A 19989-nucleotide genomic window follows, 5' to 3' on the forward strand; every position below is an offset into this window, starting at 1 on the left:
CTAACTTTTGACATAGTTAGAAAGTGTTAAGATTTATATTTTAAGGATGCTTCTCTGAATAGAGAGAATATTTTTTAATATATACATATATATGTATATATGTGCAAAATACATGAAGATATTTGGAGTACAACTGGTGAGGCATTAACAACTAAAAGGATTAGAAAAGGTCCAGGTATGAGATGGAATTTGAGCTGAGTTTTAAAGCAAAATAATGCTTCTAACAGGCGAACATCAGGAACTAGAACTTTCTATACTTGGGAGAGAGCTTACATAAAAGTTTGGAAATGGGAGATGCAATATTGCATGGGAGAAATCTTTAAGAATGCTAGCATGGATGGGAAATAAAGTATATGAAGGGGAATAATATGTAATGAGGAACAAAATACAGATTGCAGTAAAGTTATGAAGGACTTTTAATGCCAAACAGATGAATTTACATTTGATTCTAGAGGTTACAAAGAGACACTAATGTTTGTTGAGCTGAAGAGTAACATGATCAGACCTGTGTTTTGGGAATAAAGAATTTAGTGGCAATCTCTACCCCTAAAAATGGCCCTAGGGAGCCAAAGCTTTAGATAAAAATGACTAGAAAACTGGCTAAGTGAAGAAATTAGAGCTTTGTGATGATTTTATAACTTTTTCTAAATTAATTTCTTAACATAGTAAAGTTTTATTAATATGGACTTGTGCAAATAATAATTAATGAAAAATCTAAATTAGAAAATATCCTTTGCAAAAAAAAATACAATTGTCTTTTTTCTTTCCTTTCATAAACTTGTATAAATTGAATTATTTGCTAACAACCAAGGAGAATATCCACTGGACCGTCTTTAATGAGGAGATCAGTTCTATCTGTAATTAGTAGTATACAAGCAATTAGAATGCTAATGACCTTTAAAAAGACTGTCCATAGGTTAAACACTCCCTGGCACAATTAATTTAATTAGCAAAACATTTCTTCTTACACAGTGCAGAGGCAGCTTTAGCCTAGGTTGAATAGTCACTTAAAGGGGTTTTATTGACATGTTTTTGGTTTTATTTAAATTAATAATAACATTTATAACTATTTTAAGATGTACAAGATGCTTCACATGTATTATCTCTTCTGATTCTCCTAACAACTCAATGAGTAGTTATGTATAATAATAGGATTATTATACATAAAGAAAGATATGCTGAAAGACACTAACTGACTTGACCAGCGTCACATAGTTGGAAAGTGTTAAGTGCCTGAATCAGGGTTTGAAATCAGGTGGTCCTGCTCCAAAATGGGTGCTCTATCCACTGTGCCATGTAATTGTCCCAATATAGCTAGTTTCTTAAGGTAAGATACAAACTCAGGTGAACCTGACTGTATGTCAGGGTTTTATGTCACATGACTTTCTTCCTTCTTTCTTACCAATTTCTACCATTTTCCATTCTCATCCTCTCTCCATGACCCCCAAAGTTCCATACTTCATAATGACTCACTAGTTGCAGTTTTAAGAATGGAAGAAAAAAGATGATGTGTGGGGTTAATTGTGCTCTGCCCGTCATGATACTGAACACATGCTAATGCACTCAAATCTCATCCACAACCAGCAAATATCTCATAACATACTTGTTATCCTTGGGATTCGGATCTGCTCACTACTGGTTCCATCACCACCATCCGTTGATGCTTTTACCTCAATGATATAGTCCTCATTAATAGGCAGCAAAAGTTCAGCCCATGTTTTGTTGGTGTTCAGTATGTTCATATTATTTTGGCTGCTTGTCCTGTAAAATACCTGCAGCACATAAAGAAATGCTTTTTGAGCAATTAGGTTTTTTTCATTAATATAAGTCTGATCTGACTGAATGAATATGTGCACAGTTGGATGTGGTGGAGAGGTATGTGTGTGTGATTTCCACATATATATATATATATATATATATATACATATATATATATATATATATATATACATATAAATGTATATATGTATGTATGTATGTTTAAGGGAATCATTTAACTTTCTTTATTAATGAAACCATTTTCCCCCTTAGCATTAATGTGAAATAACACAATACACAGTAATATGATAACATGTCAGTTGAAATTCTCTCTTGAAGTATTAAGAAATCATAGTTTCTAAAATAAGCATAAATCCCTCCTTCTCCTGATTTTTTCCACCTTTTAAGTCATGAGTTCAAAAAGCCAAAATAACAAATATAAAAGAAAAGAGCCAAGCAAAAGGTGGCCATCTTACATTCTATCCCAAGCACTATTGGGGAATGTGAAGGGATAGGACAGTAGACTTTGTTTCTGAAGATGTTTCCATAAAGGAGATGGACTGAATATGGCTCATTATAGTCCCCCAAATCAGGGAATGGAATCAATGTATGAGTTGCAGAGAAATAAGTTTTTTTTTAGGTGAGTAAGCATATATTACAATTGTACTAAGGGAAGAAGAAAGCTTTTCATTAGTAGCATTTTCCAGTTTTAGAGTCTATATAAGAGATTCATCTGGACATGACTGATGGCTCTGTCTCATATGAACAATCATCAGCCTTATAGTAGAACATAAGGAATGGGAGGAGATACTGGTCTTTCCAATTGTTCTTCCTCAAGAGAGAGCTACAAAGAATTTTATTTCCTTTGGGAAAATTCCTATAGCAATCCGTTGGTGCCGTACCCAGTTTCTTTTTTAAAATAAGTTTCTCATTTCTCATCAGATTGTTATTTCTTAAATGCAGTTTTACTGTGAATCTCAAACATGTTAAGGTACATGTTTGGTAAGATATAAATCCATCAGCTCAGTTCTCATCTTATTTTGACATAGAAAAAAAAAAAAAAACCTACTACATTGAATAACAAATTTTTGGCTTTTTAAAAATACAGTGTCAATCCTTTGGATATTGGACATAGATTGTTCACTAAAATCAATATATGTTAAAAGAACTGCATGTTTCTAAATGCCCTCTTTTCTTTTTACACAGTATTGATGGCTAATTTTGAGGTTTATTTATTTCATAGATTACCATGTGCTCCCCCCTCCAAATCATTGTTTTGTATATAATCTTCTGGTGATGAGCTTCTCTGTACTTAATTACTCAATATGACTACTTTTTGCAAAGTATATCTTACTTATACTACTCCAGCATATTGGACAGGATCTCTGTGGATGGTTTATGGGAAAGAAACTGAGATCTGCAGCAATAAGTTAATTACTATTTCAAAGATTGTGGATCCATCAAAATGATCATATTAGCAATAAACCAAATTTAAGTTAAATTTGGATCTCACAGGATAGAAAATTTAAGTCATGCTCAATTGAGAAAATATGCCCAAGTACAGAATCAAATGGTTTTTTTTGTGGTTGTTCTTTTGTTCTGTTTGGGGCAGCTAGTGATTTACCCACTGGCTTAAGAGGGGGCAATCTATACTGCATTGTGGCATTCCTTTGTATAAGGCAGGGGTCCTCGAACTATGGCCCACGGGCCAGATGCGGCAGTTGAGGATGATTATCCCCTTCACCCAGGGTTATGAAGTTTCTTTATTTAAAAGCCCACAAAACAAAGTTTTTGTTTTTACTATAGCCCGGCCCTCCAACAATCTGAGGGACAGTGAACTTGCTCCCTATCTAAAAAGTTTGAGGACCCCTGGTTAAGGTCTATGGATCCCTTATAAATGTATATTAGTTTCAGGACCCTTTTCTTCAAACTCCAAGCTGAGATCCACTCCAAAGACTATAAAAGTTTTTATTCCCATTTCATGTTAGCCCTTTTAAAATAGATAACTGATTGCTAGGTTGAACTATCCATCCTTGAGACACAGAAATGCAAGACTCGGGGCTAGAACCCAAGTGCTGCTTGAAAAATGGCAAGAAAAGCCATCTGTTTGTTTATCCTGCCACATTTCACTAGCCAAAAAAGTAGGGGAAAACAAAAAGACTTAAAGTGTTGTGTCTGATTGAACTTAAACATATGATATTCATGAACTATGAACCAGAAAAACAAATAGGGAACAATTACAAAGAAATGAATTAATCAAGGATGTGTTTATATATGTATGGTCAACTAAAATCAGATTCATTAAAAATGCCTCAATTATTGTAGTCTATCAATGATAAATGATTTATTTGAGCACTACACATATGTGAGTTATGGGATACTAAAGTGTACGAAGAATTTTAATTGACAATCACCCAAGGGACAATGGAGAGGAATCTAGTGGATGTCAACAGATCACAGAACAAATTAAATGAGAAATGTAGGATATAAAGACTATTGGAAGAATGATATGATCATAAAAAATGGCTTACTAAGTACAAGATATAAAGGGTTGACACTGTATTTTTAAAAAGCCAAAAAATTGTTATTCAGTGTAGTAGGTTTTTTTTTTCTATGTCAAAATAAGATGAGAACTGAGCTGATGGATTTATATCTTACCAAACATGTACCTTAACATGTTTGAGATTCACAGAAAACTGCATTTAAGAAATAACAATCTGATGAGAAATGAGAAACTTATTTTAAAAAAGAAACTGGGTATGGAACCAACGGATTGTTATAGCCTGTTAACTAGACAATCTTACATTAATGGAAAAAGTTGTGTAGACACTACTACAACCCTCATCACCAATTTCATTCAGTGATGGAAAAAAATGGAGTTGGGCTTGATCCAAAGGGCAATTAGGCATGAATTTCAATTTTTAGTACTGGAAAATACATCCAAATCACTGAGATCACAGACACCTTTGAGAACTGAATTATGCTTGAATTTTGCAAGGATGATAAGGCAGAAAAAAGCTTCCATTCCCCAACTGCAAACCATCCTCCACAAATATTTTTTATGGAATAAATTTTCAGGAAAGTATATCATCCAAAGACAAAATATGAATATATTTTCCAAATGAGATTTTAATGAATAAATTTTCTAATAGTTATTCAGTTTTTTTTGAACAACAGCTTAATCTAGTTTTTTGGTAGTAAACATTAGAAGTGATAAAATATTAAAATTTATTGCATAGTGAAATTAACTTTTTACACTCTCCACAAATTTGCAGCCCAATTTAAGAAATCTCAAAATGGCATCAGCAAATGAGGAAAACATACACGCAGCATTTAATTGCAACCAGAAAAAAATTTTTTTTAAGTCTCTTTTTGCCTGGAATTTTAGGTCTCAAGAATATCAAGTAATATGCTCTTTGCCTAGTAGAGTCCTTTGGCACATGGGGACAAAATGAATGCCTGCTTGTTGTCTAAATCATGCAGAAAATGATTTTAAATTCAACATATTTTTTTCTGCCCATTTTATTTTATTTTATTAGAGCTTTTTTTTTTTTTTTAATTTACAAAACATATGCATGGGTAATTTTTCCAACACTGACCCTTGCAAAACCTTTTGTTCCAAATTTTCCCCTCCCTCTTCCCACCCCCTCCCCTAGCTGGCAGGTAGTCCAATACATAATTTAACATATTTTTAAATGAAATCCTTGGAATTGTCTTTACCTTATATCCAGTTACTTCAGATTCATTGTCCATTGCTTTGACTTGTTCCCAATTAATTAATACCTTGGACTCTGTGGCATTCCAGACAATGTTCGCAGGTGGTTGACTAGGTGCTGGAAACACAAAATGAAATTTATTTCCAAACCTGTTGGCATGGATACTTTACTACATAGTTTTATTATTGTTGGATTATTTTTGGATCTTGGCTATGTCTGCTGTACAGTTTGTTAGTTAAACTATGAGGGGAAAAATGATGAATATTGCTTTTTTAGACAGACTTTCATGGCTTACTGAGATTATTATTTTTTTTTTTCTGAGTGTGCAATTTCATCAGTATGGGTTTCTCCCAGTGTGGAGACTCCCTCTATCAATTCAAATTCCCAACTGTCAGTGTTAGAAGTCAATGAATCAATGAAAAGAATATGATATGTTCATAATCATAGAGTAAATATGGACCATAGGCAAATGTTGAACCCATCAACTCAAAGATAAGGCCTCTCTCTGACTACTCTACAATACTGGCTTTCTGCCTAAGATTTGCACAAAGACAAAAACAGACAGTATATTTTACTATTTTTATAATGTGTCTGAGTATATGTAGCTCCATCGATGCATCAAGATAAATGGCAAAAAAAAGAACAAATAACATCCCCTAAAAGAACAAAAAAATAAAGGAAAAGAAGCAACTTATTGACTAGTCCATGGTTATCCAGTTTGCTAGATATTTCCTATATATTAGCCATGGTGCTGAGTAGTATATTCAAGTATTTGGAACAAGTTCTGGTACTGTGAAAACTGCTATTAAAGGAAGCTGTAAATGAGGGATGGGTGATTTTTAGGGACCCGAGTAAATTGAAGAGCAAGATGTCAAGTAGAAAGACAAGGGAACTGCTTGTATTCCCTTTGACATAATAATTAAAGCCAAAGAAACATTATATTTTAATAGCTGTCACTTTCTAATTTTATATGCTGTTTTTGAGAAAACATTTTTAAAAGGCACTAGAACAAGGAGACATAATTTTGAAAAGTATAGTACCCCTATTAGAGAATGAATGGCCTGTGAAGAGGTGAAGAATTATTTATAACCTCATTTAATCAGGGCTAGCAAGGCCAAATGCAAAAGAGACAATAGTGAATTAGCACTTAAGAGGTTAGAAGTCTCACTGAGATCATGTATCTAGGGGTCGGAGCCACTGACCTCTGAAAATATAAATGGAAAATATTTAACAAAATAAATAAAAATACAAAAACCACTGAGTCCAACATCTTTCTTTTACAAATGAGGAAAATGAGTGAGTCCAGAGAGGTAAAGTAATTTTCTACTTAACAAGCTTCAGTTGTGTTCTTGGAGACACATAACACACAATGTAAGGTCTCCAAAGACTACGTTAGCTAAGTATGAGAAGAATTATCATCATAAAAGAAATGGGTATGTATTTTTTGACCAAGGAAATAGAGGAAACAAACCAAAGTACAAAATGCCCCTCAGGACAGAATCGTTTCTTTTTACCACTGTATTGATGGTGGCTGTTGAGGAAGAATACTAAGAACTCTCACTTTAAGAATAATACAAATATTCATTTAACTGTTGATACTCAAAAGTGAATTATATATTGAGCAGAGGCAGGATACTTTAGTAGTTAGAGTTTGCTTTTCAGTCAAGAAGACATGTGGCTCATAATTATTATAATTTATTAATTTAATAAATATAAATCCAGGTCAATTCTGAAAAAACAACAAATAACAAGACCTAGGGATAATTGGGATTGGAAGGCAGCCTCAGCCTTAGACACTTTCATTTTAAGAACAGTATGAGGGTATAGTAGGAGAATACTGAAGGACCTTTCACTGATAGCTTTTCATATCCCTTCTAAGCGCTAAATCTAAGATCCAGTGGTATTATGCCTCAAAGATGTTTATAACAGAAACAAGACATGGAATGATTATATCATGAAAGCAAGTGATGAATAGCCTGAGGATTACACTGGCCTTCATGATCTGTTAAACAAAATAAACAACATGGGGAAATATGCTTTTAGAAGATTTACTGAATGATAAGTCTTATCATTAGACAAGGAACGCACATGATAAGAAACCATAGGTGCACTGCAATTTTCCCTGGTCCAGGGAAATAAATTCATGGAGCAGCTGTTGAAGTTGGAGTCCCATACTCATAAAATTTGGGGTTTTTTGATTAATTTTTGTTGTTATTTTTGTAGATTCTTCTCAGACCTATTTTTCTCATGGAAGTAAGAAACTCCCTATAAGGAAACTCCTTCTATTAATAGGGATCTATAGCCATTTGGCAACTTCCATACCTGGAGGCTTCTGAGAGGTTACATGACTAGCCCAGAGAACAATAGCTAGTATGTGCCTAAGGAAGAATTCAAATCAAGGACTCTAAGCTCTGCTCCTAAATTCAACAGTACTTATTAAGGACCCATATTTTTACAATGTTTCCTGTGGCTTTCATTCCTGAACATACACTTGATGAGAGGGGCAGCATTAGCGGTAAAAATGATACCATGATTTGTATGTTACTTGTGACCTTCATCAAGATATTAGATTTGATTCATAGAGTTGATTCAGGTAAGATTTATGTCCTGCTTCCCAGAAGAATGCAAGAACATCTTCCATTGTGGAGGAATGATGGCAAAGGCTGTAGATGCATTAAAAATATAAAATGTATGATGTAATTAATGGTAGCAATAAAGTTCAATTTTCACACCACTATAATTAGCTGTCTACTTTTTAGAAAAACTCTTTATTACCTTCAAGATTTGTGAAGGAGGCATCACTACTGAGATTAGATTAGAGAAGGATGTGCTTCATAATCCAAATAAATCATAACGACAATAGCTGGATATCATATAAAGACTATGCATGTGTCCATGGCTCAGTCAGGACAATGCAATCCCAGAACTGTTGACTTTGCCAGTTCTCTTTTTATTAAGTGTTCCATGATACAGGTCGAAGGCAATAATAACTCTCTGGACAGTATTTCAACATTTGCTTGATAAATGTTTAAGTTTTGAAAGTTGTTGCCTGGGTATGGTATCTTCCAACATGAGCAGAAATGACTGTTTTATATACAGTTTTTAAAGAAGCATATATATATATATTAAAGAAGCATATATTAAATTGGGCACAATGGTAAAGGAACTGCTCAGTGTTCTGGGTCACTTATTCTTTTTTGTATATTTGGATATATAGATTTGATGATTAAGTTCAGCACAAAAAAAGAAAGTGTTTAAAAATAAAATCTAAACTCAGCTGTTGTTTATCTTGAAAGATATTTCTTCAAATAGTAAAGTGTTGATTTTTCTCCATCTTTCTAGAGATCTAGAAAAGCCATGTGTGGCTTAGAAATGATAGGATTGTACAACTAAAATTGGAAAGGATCTCAGAGGCCACAGAATGCAACCATCTCTCTTGCAGATGAGGAAACTGAGATCTATGGAGGTGACTTGTTTAAGGTCACACAGCTAGTATTCATCAGAGGTGGGCTCTGAACACAGAACCTCTGACTCCAGAACTAATAACTTTTATATTTTAACACAATTTCTAAATTCTTAGGACTACATTTTTTGGGAATATTTAAGCATTTGTTTACTAGTTGACGATGGTTGCACTAAAAAAAAAAAAGCATCAATTCAAAAGAAATTGGAAAGGTATTTCACATAAAAATCAGCAAGCCTCAGCAATTTATTAGCAGACTATCATGGATAAGATCCTTAAGCTTTCTTTGCCTCAGTTTTCCTTTTTGTAAAATGCTATTAATAACCACTTACATCACAGGGTTTTTGTGAAGAGAAAAATGAAAGTTTTCTAAAACAAAGTGCTATATAACATCTATTATTAATATTATTGTTCTTACATGAAGGTATTCTCAATAATTATTGTTGATGTTAAATAACATATCAAATCACTTTATTATAATACTCTATAATTCATGTACTAGACTTGATTTGTATAATCTAGTTTTAAAAAATACTGAAAAGAGACAATATGGCATGGTAAGTAGATAGCCAGCCTTTGAAGCCAGGAAGACAGCTTTAAAACCTGCTTCTGATTCATATTTATTGTGTGGCTCTCAGCAAGTCATTTAGACCCTTTGTGCTCCAGGCAATTCTCTAAAACTGTCAGCTACAGAGAATCTACCAAGCTATTTTGGTAGAGGGATTTTCTTTATCTGGGAATTCCCTCTACCTCTAAGATCACCAGTCCAGTCCCTGTCTCATTAAAATGCAAATCTTGAGAGCAGAGACTTTTGGGACATTTCTTAGGACAGTGCCTGGATGTAGCGTAGGTTGTTCAATAAATGCTTACTTACTATCTCTATTCCTAAATTGCTAAATAACAAAAAACGTTCAAACTGTATTGACCACCCTTTGACAACTGTGGGATAGAGAAAGAAATAGAGCAACATATGATAAAAAGTGGAACAAATATGTCAGCCTATTGATAAAAATCTGGTTTCATCTTCAGTGATCTATGAATTCACTGCCTCTGTCTCTAACAACTCAACACCTAGCATGTGAAAAAAGGAAATGAAAATGGCAAATAAAAATATACCACTAGAAAGAGTGGCTACTTGGGCTAAGTACATAGCTAGTTTAGGAAGCTCTTCTCAGGTAGACACAATATTGAAAGCAAAAAAAGGTTCATGTCACTAGACAGCTCTTGTGGGAGTGTGGAAAAGAATGATGAGAAGTATTATTACTAAGAAGAGGAAACAGATGATGTGGCTTCAATTGACCAAATATTGTGTCTTCTACATGGAGAGAGTAAGGAAAGGAATAAGCATTTATTAAGTGCTATACCAAGCATTGTATTTGTGGTTCAGTCCTTTTAATTGTGTCCAACTCTACATGACCTCATTTGGGCTTTTCTTGGCAAAGATACTAAAGTGGTTTGCCATTTCCTTCACCAGAGGCATTCTACTAAGCTTTTATTTTTAAACAAATATTACCCCATTTAAACATTACAACATTACAATCTGCAAATTAGACATTATTGTCCCCATTTGACAATGGAGGAAACTGAAACTCAGAAAGGTTAGATGAGTTTATTCAGGATTAAACAGCTAGAAATTTGATTTGAATTCAGTTTTTCTGATTCTAGGTTCATTCTCTACCGCATTACCTAACATACCTTCCATGAAGGACATTAAATTAAATACTGTATAGGCAAAAACAAAATAAATTTCAAGCAGTTTACATTCTATGGAGATGAGAATGGAGAAGGAAGTACTATACTATGAAAAAAGTCTATAACAGAGATAAAGTATAAAAAACAAAGGGTGATAGAATAGTCAAGGTAAGAGAAAGCACATTTAATTGGGGCTAAACACTCAGAGAAGGCCTTAAAGGAGAGCAGAGTTTTGGCAAAAGTTAAGAACTTTCAAAAGCAGAGAATTTTTAAGCAATGAATGAATGAATGAATGAATGAATGGTGGTTTTTAGTTTTTTTGTGTGTGTCATCTGTCTATTTGACAATCTAATGACCCTAACAGCCCCTTCTCAGCTGAATTTTAAATAGCTAAAAAAATATATATAGAACTAGGAAGGAGACTAATTAGATTAAAATATAGTTATCAAAATGTATTTTTTTTTTAATTTCATGGACCCCAGGATAAGAACCCTTGACTTAGAAGAAAACCTCTCAGGTTTGGGGGAGATTACCTATAGAGGCTCTTGAAAGACTTAAGCAGTAATAGTCTTGTAGAACGAGATGCTAGTGATGGTTTGTGACCTTTATTGCTGGAAGAAGTACCCATGTTGTAAGTCCCTAAATTGATTAAAGTAGGAAAATGTAACAATATAATGATTTCTTCTTTTTGCTTAAATGTTAAAATCTCCGCTATTAACCACAGAACTTGCAATCAGGTTTTCTTACTCCCATTACTTTGTTCTATATTATTCAGCCTCTTAATTGCCTTAGAGCACCATGATATAAGCCTTATGATAGGAATCGCACTGTTATCAAAAAGCAACAGGATCTATTGGAAAGGGCAATGGAGATGGAATCAGATACCAGGCTGAGAGCCCTCACTTTGATACTTGCTAGTCATTTGAATTGGGGGATGCCAGGTAGACCCCTTTGAGCTTTAGTTTCCCTCACCTGGAAAATGGGGTACTACTGGCAGGCTAGAACTCCTGATCGGAATGTGAAGAAATTGCTTTATGAACTGTAAAGACTCTATAAAAGATGAATTATTATTTCCACTACTGAAATTGAGAACACTAGAAATCAATTTAATTGGCCAGGTACCCTTTTCCTAATGATTATTCCTCAGTGATGATCCTGCATTGACTGAAGGGGAAATTAATTTACCTTTCAAATTATGGAACTGAAATATATTAGTTGCTCTGGTGAATTAATGAGTAACACATGATCTGTTATTGAACTCTCTGGTGTCTGATCATATTAAGTGGAATGAGGAGCCAATAGTGGTTTTGACACAACTGTCTAGAAGGTCACTTTTAAAGATGATAGATATGGCTCTTCTATCGTGAAAAACGGAGCAATTGTACAGAATCTGGGGAAGTGAGTAGGATTTGCCAGAAGAAATAGAAATGAAAACTACTCCACATCCCCAAAGAATAACGAGAAAAGAGATGGTTGATATAAATAATTATAAGCAATTAAACTACTGATCCATATTAATGTCCAGATAAGTATGGCCCAGTGGATACACTGCTGGACCTGAAGTCAAGAATAATTGAATTGAAATCTGAGCTCAGACACTTACTGTGTGACTCTGATTAAATATAACATCTGTTTGTCTCAATTTTTTCATCCATAAAATGGGGTTAATAATAATAGCATTTACCTCTCAGAGTTGTGAGGATCAAATGAGATGACATCAATCAAATTAATAAACTTAGAGCACTATGTTAATGTTAGCTATGATTATGATGAGAGACAACTAGATGGTACAATAGAAAGAATGCCAGACTTGGAAGTGGAAAAACTTGGATTTAAAGCTGGCCTCAATCACATATTAGCTGTATGATTCTGGACAAGTCACTTGACTCTATTTGTCTCAGTTTCCTCATCTGTAAAATGATCTAGAGAAAGAAATGGCCAACCATTTAATATCTTGCCATGAAAATCCTAAATGGGGTCACAAAGAGTTGGACATGATTGCAAACCACTCAGCGATAACAAATGCTTATGATTATTCATATTATCATCGCTTTACTTTAAAAGTATCAGCACTTCTGTAAGTAAGCTCATTTTCTTCTCCTAAGAAAGGTAGAGATAAGCATTGGATCTATGATAGCACTGACATATGAGCCACCTGGAAAAGGAAACGGCCTTCCCCCTGGATCATAGTAAATAGCATCTCTGTATCCACTAGTCTAGTTGCTGTATGGAAGCTAGTAGCACAGTGGATGGAGGGCTGGGCCCAGAATCAGGAAGATGAGTTCAAATTTGGCTTCAGATTTGAAACCACTTCAAGTGTGGATGAAGTATCTAGCTGTGTTAGCCCAGCCAAGTCACTTACTCTTGTTTGCCTCAGTTTCCTCATTTATAAAATGAGCTAGAGAAGGAAATGGCCAACCATTTTAATGTCTTATCATGAAAATCCTGAATAGGGTCACAAAGAGTTGGACATTACTGCACACTACTCAATAACAACAAATGCTTATGATTATTCATTATTATCATCGCTTCATTTTAGAAGTATCAGCCCCTTTGTGGGTAAACTCATTTTGGGATAAGCATTGAGTCTAAAGCACAGACATAGAAGACACCTGGAAGAGGAAATTCCCTCCCCTGGTCCATAGTAAATACCATTCTGTAGCCGATAGTCTAACTGGTGGAGGGGAGCTAGGTAGCACATTGGATAGGGTGCTGGACCTGGAGTCAGGAACCTGAGTTCAAACCTGGCTTCAGATATAAAGCCACTTCAAGTGTGGTTGAAGTATCAAGCTGTGTGAACCTGGCCAAGCCACTTAATTCTATTTGCCTCAGTTTCCTGATCTGTGAAATGAATAGGAGAAGGAAAAGGCAAACCTTTGCTAAGAAAACTCCAAACGGGGTCAGGAGGAGTCAGACATATTAAACACAACAACCTGTAGTCTTAGAGAGTCACCTAGACCAGTGGTATCAAATTAAATAAAAGCAGACCCCTGAGGGAGCATATTAATTTAGAAAACCACAACTTAGCATTGTGTGTGTTATTTTATTATGTTTTTATTTATTTTATTAAACATTTCAGGTATTTGAAGCTGACTTGGGCCACCTTCAGGAGTTTTTCATCTCAAAGATAATGAATCTGACCCCTCTTGCCTCAAGGATGAGGGGCTGAAACACTAGTTCAAGGTCATACGATCACCACATATCAAAGGTGGAATTTGAATCCAGGTCTTCCTGGCTCTGAGGCCAACTCTCGGATGTGCTTTTTTCTCTGTCATAAATTGCACTGAAGGCACCTGGCAATAAATTTCATATGCAGATATATCTGGGAAACTTGGGTCATTAGCTTATCCACAACAAGTCAGTAAGAGTGTTTTTTGATGCATTCTCTTAGACTCTCCTATCATAAAGCCTTACCTAACATACTGAAAGTCTACAGAGCCATTGTGCTGACCTCACTGTTGGATGCTTGTGAAAACCAGACAGTTTACCACCAGTGCCATGCCAGCAAACTGAATTGCTTGATTTGAATTATCTTAGGAAGAATCTGAAGATCCATTCTTTCTAGAACTCATTCTACTGCAAAGAGCACATTTCCTTTGGGCTGGCCATGTTGTCAGATGCTAAGTGTACAAAAGACTCACGCAAGAGAAGAGCTCACATGGAGGTCAGATGAAGCTACTCAAGAATGGTCTCTCTAAAGAACTCTAGAACAGATTCGGGAGCTAAGAAAGACACTGGCACAAGATTGCCCAGCATGTGCCTACACAGGAACTCCCTATATTCTCTGTACAAAGCAGAACTGCAGGAACTCAAAGAACACATGAGATGCAGGGATTGAGTCATCTCCACTACAAATGTTAATGTGGACCTTTTGTGTCCCACTAGTGGTAGAGCATTCTTAGCCTGTCCTGGTTAGTCACACCATACCCACACTCCAATATTTTGATTCTCTTTAAGAATGAAGGACAGCAACCCTACCATAACCTAAAAAAAGCAGGAACTTTAGGTTACCTCCTTCTGCTTGCAAGTGTCACGGGGGGCCCCCATCATTCAGGCTAACAACACAAACTGGAAGGTCAAAAATGGATTGAACTCTTACAGAAATGAATCACTTGCCTATATTCTCAGTCATATAGACATGAGTTTATAAGACTCATAGCAATGTTCACTCCACATGAGTCATGCCTTGAACAGGATAAGTTACAAGATTCATTTTCAGTTGACTTCCCAATTTGTGGCCTGAGAAAGTCCCACAGGTAGCACATTTTGATACTTATATAACAGGAGAAGTGTCAGTATTCATTCAGAAACAGGAAGTGTCAGTATTCATTCAGAAACAAGAACTCCATTTGTAAGGAGGTTAAAAAATATCCTGAGCTACAGAGCATGACTAAGGCACTAACAAAGAATGTGCCCTTTGTTACAAAGAGGCAAGTACAAAATTGAGGTAAGAAAAAACTTGCTGACAATGGTTATTCATTCATTTGATCATGTCCGATTCTTCATCACCCAATTTCTTGCTAAAAATATCATACTGTTTTGCTCTTTCCTTCTCCAGCTCATTTTATAGATGAGGAAACTGAGGCAAACAGAGTTAAGTGACTTGCCCAGAATCACACAGCTAATAAGTATCTAAAGCTTCTTTTGAACTCAGGACTTCTTACTCCAGACCTAGCATACATCCACTGAACTGTCTCTTCTTAAGAATTAGCATTATCCAAAAAATGAAATTCACTGCCCCAGCAAATCATTAGTTCCTCTCCATTGATACAGTTGACCACTTGTCTGTCTGATAGTAGAAAGGTTTCCATTTTTAGATTTAAATTGAATTCAGTGGACACTGAGGTTCCATTCAGATGTGACATGCTGTGGTGCTGAATATCCCAGATTGAAGAATTTCATAGTAGATGTACATTTACTCAAAAGACTCAACTATTTCAGTTAACTGATTAATTTGGTTCCCTCTGATTATGCATGATCAAACTGTCTATGTTTACCTACTACCCTATTCAACTCTTGTCCAAATCTCATGTTTATACCACTAACATTACCACCTACCACCATCATCCCTCATATTTCAAGTCCTGCTGTCAATTATGTAGTCCCTTTAGGTTTAGAGAGGTTTTTACAAATACTATTTCATTTTATTCCATGGAAACCCTGGGAGTTATTCCCATTTTGCAGATAAGGCAAGTTGCCACAGAGTAACACCCCTCCCCAAGGGCAAGCTAGGCTTCCTCAATTTCTCCGGATATCCCAAGAGTACAAATGTTATGTTTGGGCTGTGCATTCATTTGTAGATAAAAGGCATCTACAACATGCTGAGAAATCTGCAATAACCCCAGCAGTATTCTTTTGATGATTGATTTCCCTTCATGTAGTATGTTTATCTTGATTTGGCTTACTTAGATAATTGTGCTAGTAGGGACTGAGGTATATAAAATGTAAAGCTGATTACAAGCCCCAGTGCTTCACTCTCACCTTCAGTGAACTAACACATGTTGAAAGAGTAATTTTTTTTTTTATTAAAAACAAATCCTTGATATGATTAATTGTTCAAAAATAGCTACTATATTTTCAGCAAGAAGGTGAGAAAGTGCAAACACTATAAAGAAACTACACTTTCATCAACGCAAGAAAGATTATCAAGTGTTTTTTTCTTCTTTTTTTAGATGAACAAACCTGCTGACATTCCAACTGGGAAATATTCAAATTTTCTCTTTTTTCAAATTCTAGTGGAAGTAACCTTCTTTGCAAAGAGACTAGTCCAAATGTGGTGGAAATCGCAGTCTATTAATATTCAAAGAGATGATGAAATTTCAAATGTGGTTCTTCTTCTCTGAGATCTTTTAAATCGCTTTCCTTTCAAATCAGGAAGGTAACTGGTAGAAGCATTGAGCAAGTTGAGATTTTTCAACAGGGACCTGACCGTGGAAGCCTGATTAATGATGCCATTTACTGATCACATTAAAAAACCTTAAAGAAGAGAGACACTGAAAAGATGAGGACATATTTGGGAGGGGAAAAATAATGAACAAAAACCCATTTTAAAACTCTAAAAACTTTTGTGGTTTTAATTGAAGGAAAATTATTGAATCAGTCTAACTCCCTCATTTTACACAGAGAAGAGGCCAAATGAGATTATATAATTTGTTCAAGCTCACAGATATAGTATATAAGGCAGAATTCAAACTCAAGTCTTTATAAGACAGCCTTCTCCAACTAAGTCTTCAATTAAGTCAAGATTGTCATAGGTGGAAAACAACATAAAATCACAGATTTTGTCCTGGAAGAAACCTTTAGGTAGCACATAATCTAAGCCTCTGATTTTACCAATGAGGAAAAAGAGCTCCAGTTAAATGACAGGATCATAAATCTAGAACAGAAGGGATGCCAGGCCTCATGTAGCCCATCATTTTGCAAATGAGAATAGTGAGAAGAGTAAAGGAGAACAAATAATTATTCAAGGTGACCTAAATACTAAGTGGAACATTCTTGAATTGAATTGAGGTCTCTGAAATCCAGTTCTTGCTACTCTATCCCGTTTTGTTGAGTCACTTGCAGTGAACATTCATCACTTCTCTTTTCAAGAAGATGGTAAGAAAAAAATAAAAAAAGATGGTAAGAGATAATAATTTTTTTTAAGATACATAATTTGGAACTAAGAAGAAGTATATTGTTTATAACAGCACTTTTTTTTTTTTATTAGTACTTCTCTTATACAATCTAATCTCAGAAATCTCCACTACATTCCAAGTTTATATCATACCATAAGCTATATTAAAAAAGGGCAAGTTCTGAAGTCAGGAGGACCTGAGTTCAAATCTGGTCTCAGATACTTAATACTTCCTAGCTGTGCGACTGTGGGCAAGTCACTTAATCCCAACTGCCTCAGCAAAAAAAAAAGAAAGAAAGAAAAGAAAAGGGCAAGTTCACTACAGCCTTGCCAAGATGGAGGATGACTTTGAGTATGGGATGACTATTTACAGTCGCTTGCCTTTTTCTGTATTTCTAGCACTTAACATAGTACCTTCCACATAGAGGATACTTAATAAAAGTTTATTACAAATTGAATTGAAATAAAAAATACAATGAACAAGACAGCTATGTGGAAAAGCTCATCACAACAGTGTTGCCCAGAAGTTGATGAACTGGAAGGCCCTTGCATCCCACAACTACCACTAAACCATGAGGAAGTTGTGATTTCTGTGAATGGTCTCCCCTTTCACAGACCTAAGGAATCATGAGGCTTTTAGTATCCTGGACTATGCCTATATAATTCATTATTCTCTTTAGAGAGTACAAATATTTCCCTAAAGGTAATTTCCTTCCTTGTGTTAATGACACATTTGTAAAAGGTGTAAGATGAAAACATGGTGTTATATTGTTCATCGAGATTTAAAATAGATGTTAAAAATAAAAATACCCAAAAAATACATTCAATTATATTTCAGTGATTGAAATAAAAGATCATTCTTTGAACTTGAGAATTTGAGAATTAATGAGAGACTTTTTTTTTTTTCTTTTCACACAGAATCTTCACGGGATAACTCCTTTTACATACTTGATAAATTATTTGACCTCTCTTCTCGAACATATCCAATAAGATGCAACTTACTACTTAACAAAGATTTCAAGTCCATGGTAGGCAGCTCGGCCTTGAAAGCTAAAAGGTCAGTTCCCTAATTTGCAAATAGCAAATTACATGACCTTCTTTTAACTCTGTTAATTGTGAGAAAGTTTTTGTTACATTGAACAGAAGTCTTCTTAAGTATAACTTTTAGATGAACATTTTTTAAAAACAATCTTAGAACATAGTTATTGTCTCCTTCCTCTTGTTCTCGTCTTTCACTGTGATATACTCATTTCTTATATTACATCACTACTACCTCTCATTACTGCAATTTCTACTACTATTGCTACTACTACTACTACCACTATTATAATTTCTCCTCTTCCTCCTGTTCCTTCTCTTCCTTTTTTTCTTCTCTTTCTTCTGCTCCTTTTATTATTATTATTATTCCTATTACCATCACTACTGTCACTACTACTACTACTACTACTACTACCACTACTACTACTGCTACTACAATTCCTTCTACTACAATTACAGTTATTTCTTTTACTGCTGCTGCTGCAACTACTACTCTACTACTTTACATTTATATGTGTGTGTGTGTGTGTGTGTGTGTGTATAAGCATTTTAAAGTTGAGAGAACTGCCCACATATCTCATTTGACCCTCACAACAGGCCTGTAAGGTAGGTGTTGTTATGAGGCTGAAAGGTCCAGGGTCAGCTAGGATGTATCTGAGACAAGAATTGATCTTAGGTTTTCCTGAATCCAGGTTAGTCAAGTCTTCACTGTACTATGCCATCTAGTTGTAATAGTAAATTCTAATTGTCTGATTTTATCAGAAAGGCATTAGTTATTATGTGTATGGTCTTTCTTTGCCCTGAGAATCCTACCTGTCATCAGAAAGACATGTCTGAATCCCACTTCGGGGGCTACCCAGTTTTACTCAGACAAATCTTCTAGCTTCAATTTCTTCAAATGTAAAATGGGAACAACTAACAACTCTAAGGATTGTTGCAAACATCAAATGAGAAAATGTATGGGAAAGTACTTTCCAAAACTTAAATCTCTCTATAAATGTTAGCTATTATTACAGCATAAATGTAATCACAAACATTTATACCCATTGAAATCAAACAGATTCCCTCAAAAATCTGAATACTCTGATATTTGAAAAGAAAGTTGTTTTCTCTTAATTTGTAACAGATGATACTTGATCTAACACTAAGCAAGCCTGACAAGCAGGAGTCTCACTGGTCTTTTTAAGCAATTAGACAAGACTGATTTATAGGGATTACATTAGTCATCTGCAAACTGATGTGATAAAGTAATTAAAAAGAGTTGGCCTTAAGCAGGTTAAGCATTACCCCTGTTATCTAGTTTACCCTCTGAATTGGGTAGTCAAATCAGTTTTCTACAAATATAGGAAGAAGGGGTCAGAAGGCTTTGGCTCTGTCTAGGTCTCTGACATGCAGGTGTGTGATGTGATCATCATTTCTCATTGCATCAGGCAACTCTCTGAGATTATAAATATTGACGGTTTGCTAAACTGTATCAATAATTGGAATTTTCACATAAGGAAGTTTTCCATACTAATGAAATCAGTTTCAACCACCTCTCCTCTTCATTGAGCATAGTTTATTAAAGTCAAAGATTATGAATGTAATAGCCAAATACTATTATGCTTCATGGTCTGAAATTCCAATGTGGTGGACTAAAGTTTTCATGTTATAAATTATAAACCAACTATGCTGAAAAATGATATTCATTCCTTTATGTATATATA

The 19989-nt window shown here is 34.9% G+C and overlaps 1 protein-coding gene across 1 annotated transcript in view; it reads right to left on the minus strand.

The window, feature by feature from the left end:
- The window catches only part of LOC116422974 (contactin-3-like), a 29794-nt gene that overhangs the window by 3825 nt on the left and 5980 nt on the right, over nucleotides 1–19989 (minus strand). The window contains exons 2-3 of the mRNA XM_031963680.1: nucleotides 5479–5638; nucleotides 1604–1772 (exon numbers count right to left, since the gene is read on the minus strand). Coding sequence (XP_031819540.1) covers nucleotides 1604–1772; nucleotides 5479–5638 — 329 coding nt within the window. The remainder of the gene's footprint in view (nucleotides 1–1603; nucleotides 1773–5478; nucleotides 5639–19989) is intronic.

The sequence above is a fragment of the Sarcophilus harrisii genome, chromosome 1, assembly GCF_902635505.1.
Source record: "Sarcophilus harrisii chromosome 1, mSarHar1.11, whole genome shotgun sequence".
Classification (NCBI taxonomy): Eukaryota; Metazoa; Chordata; class Mammalia; order Dasyuromorphia; family Dasyuridae; genus Sarcophilus; species Sarcophilus harrisii.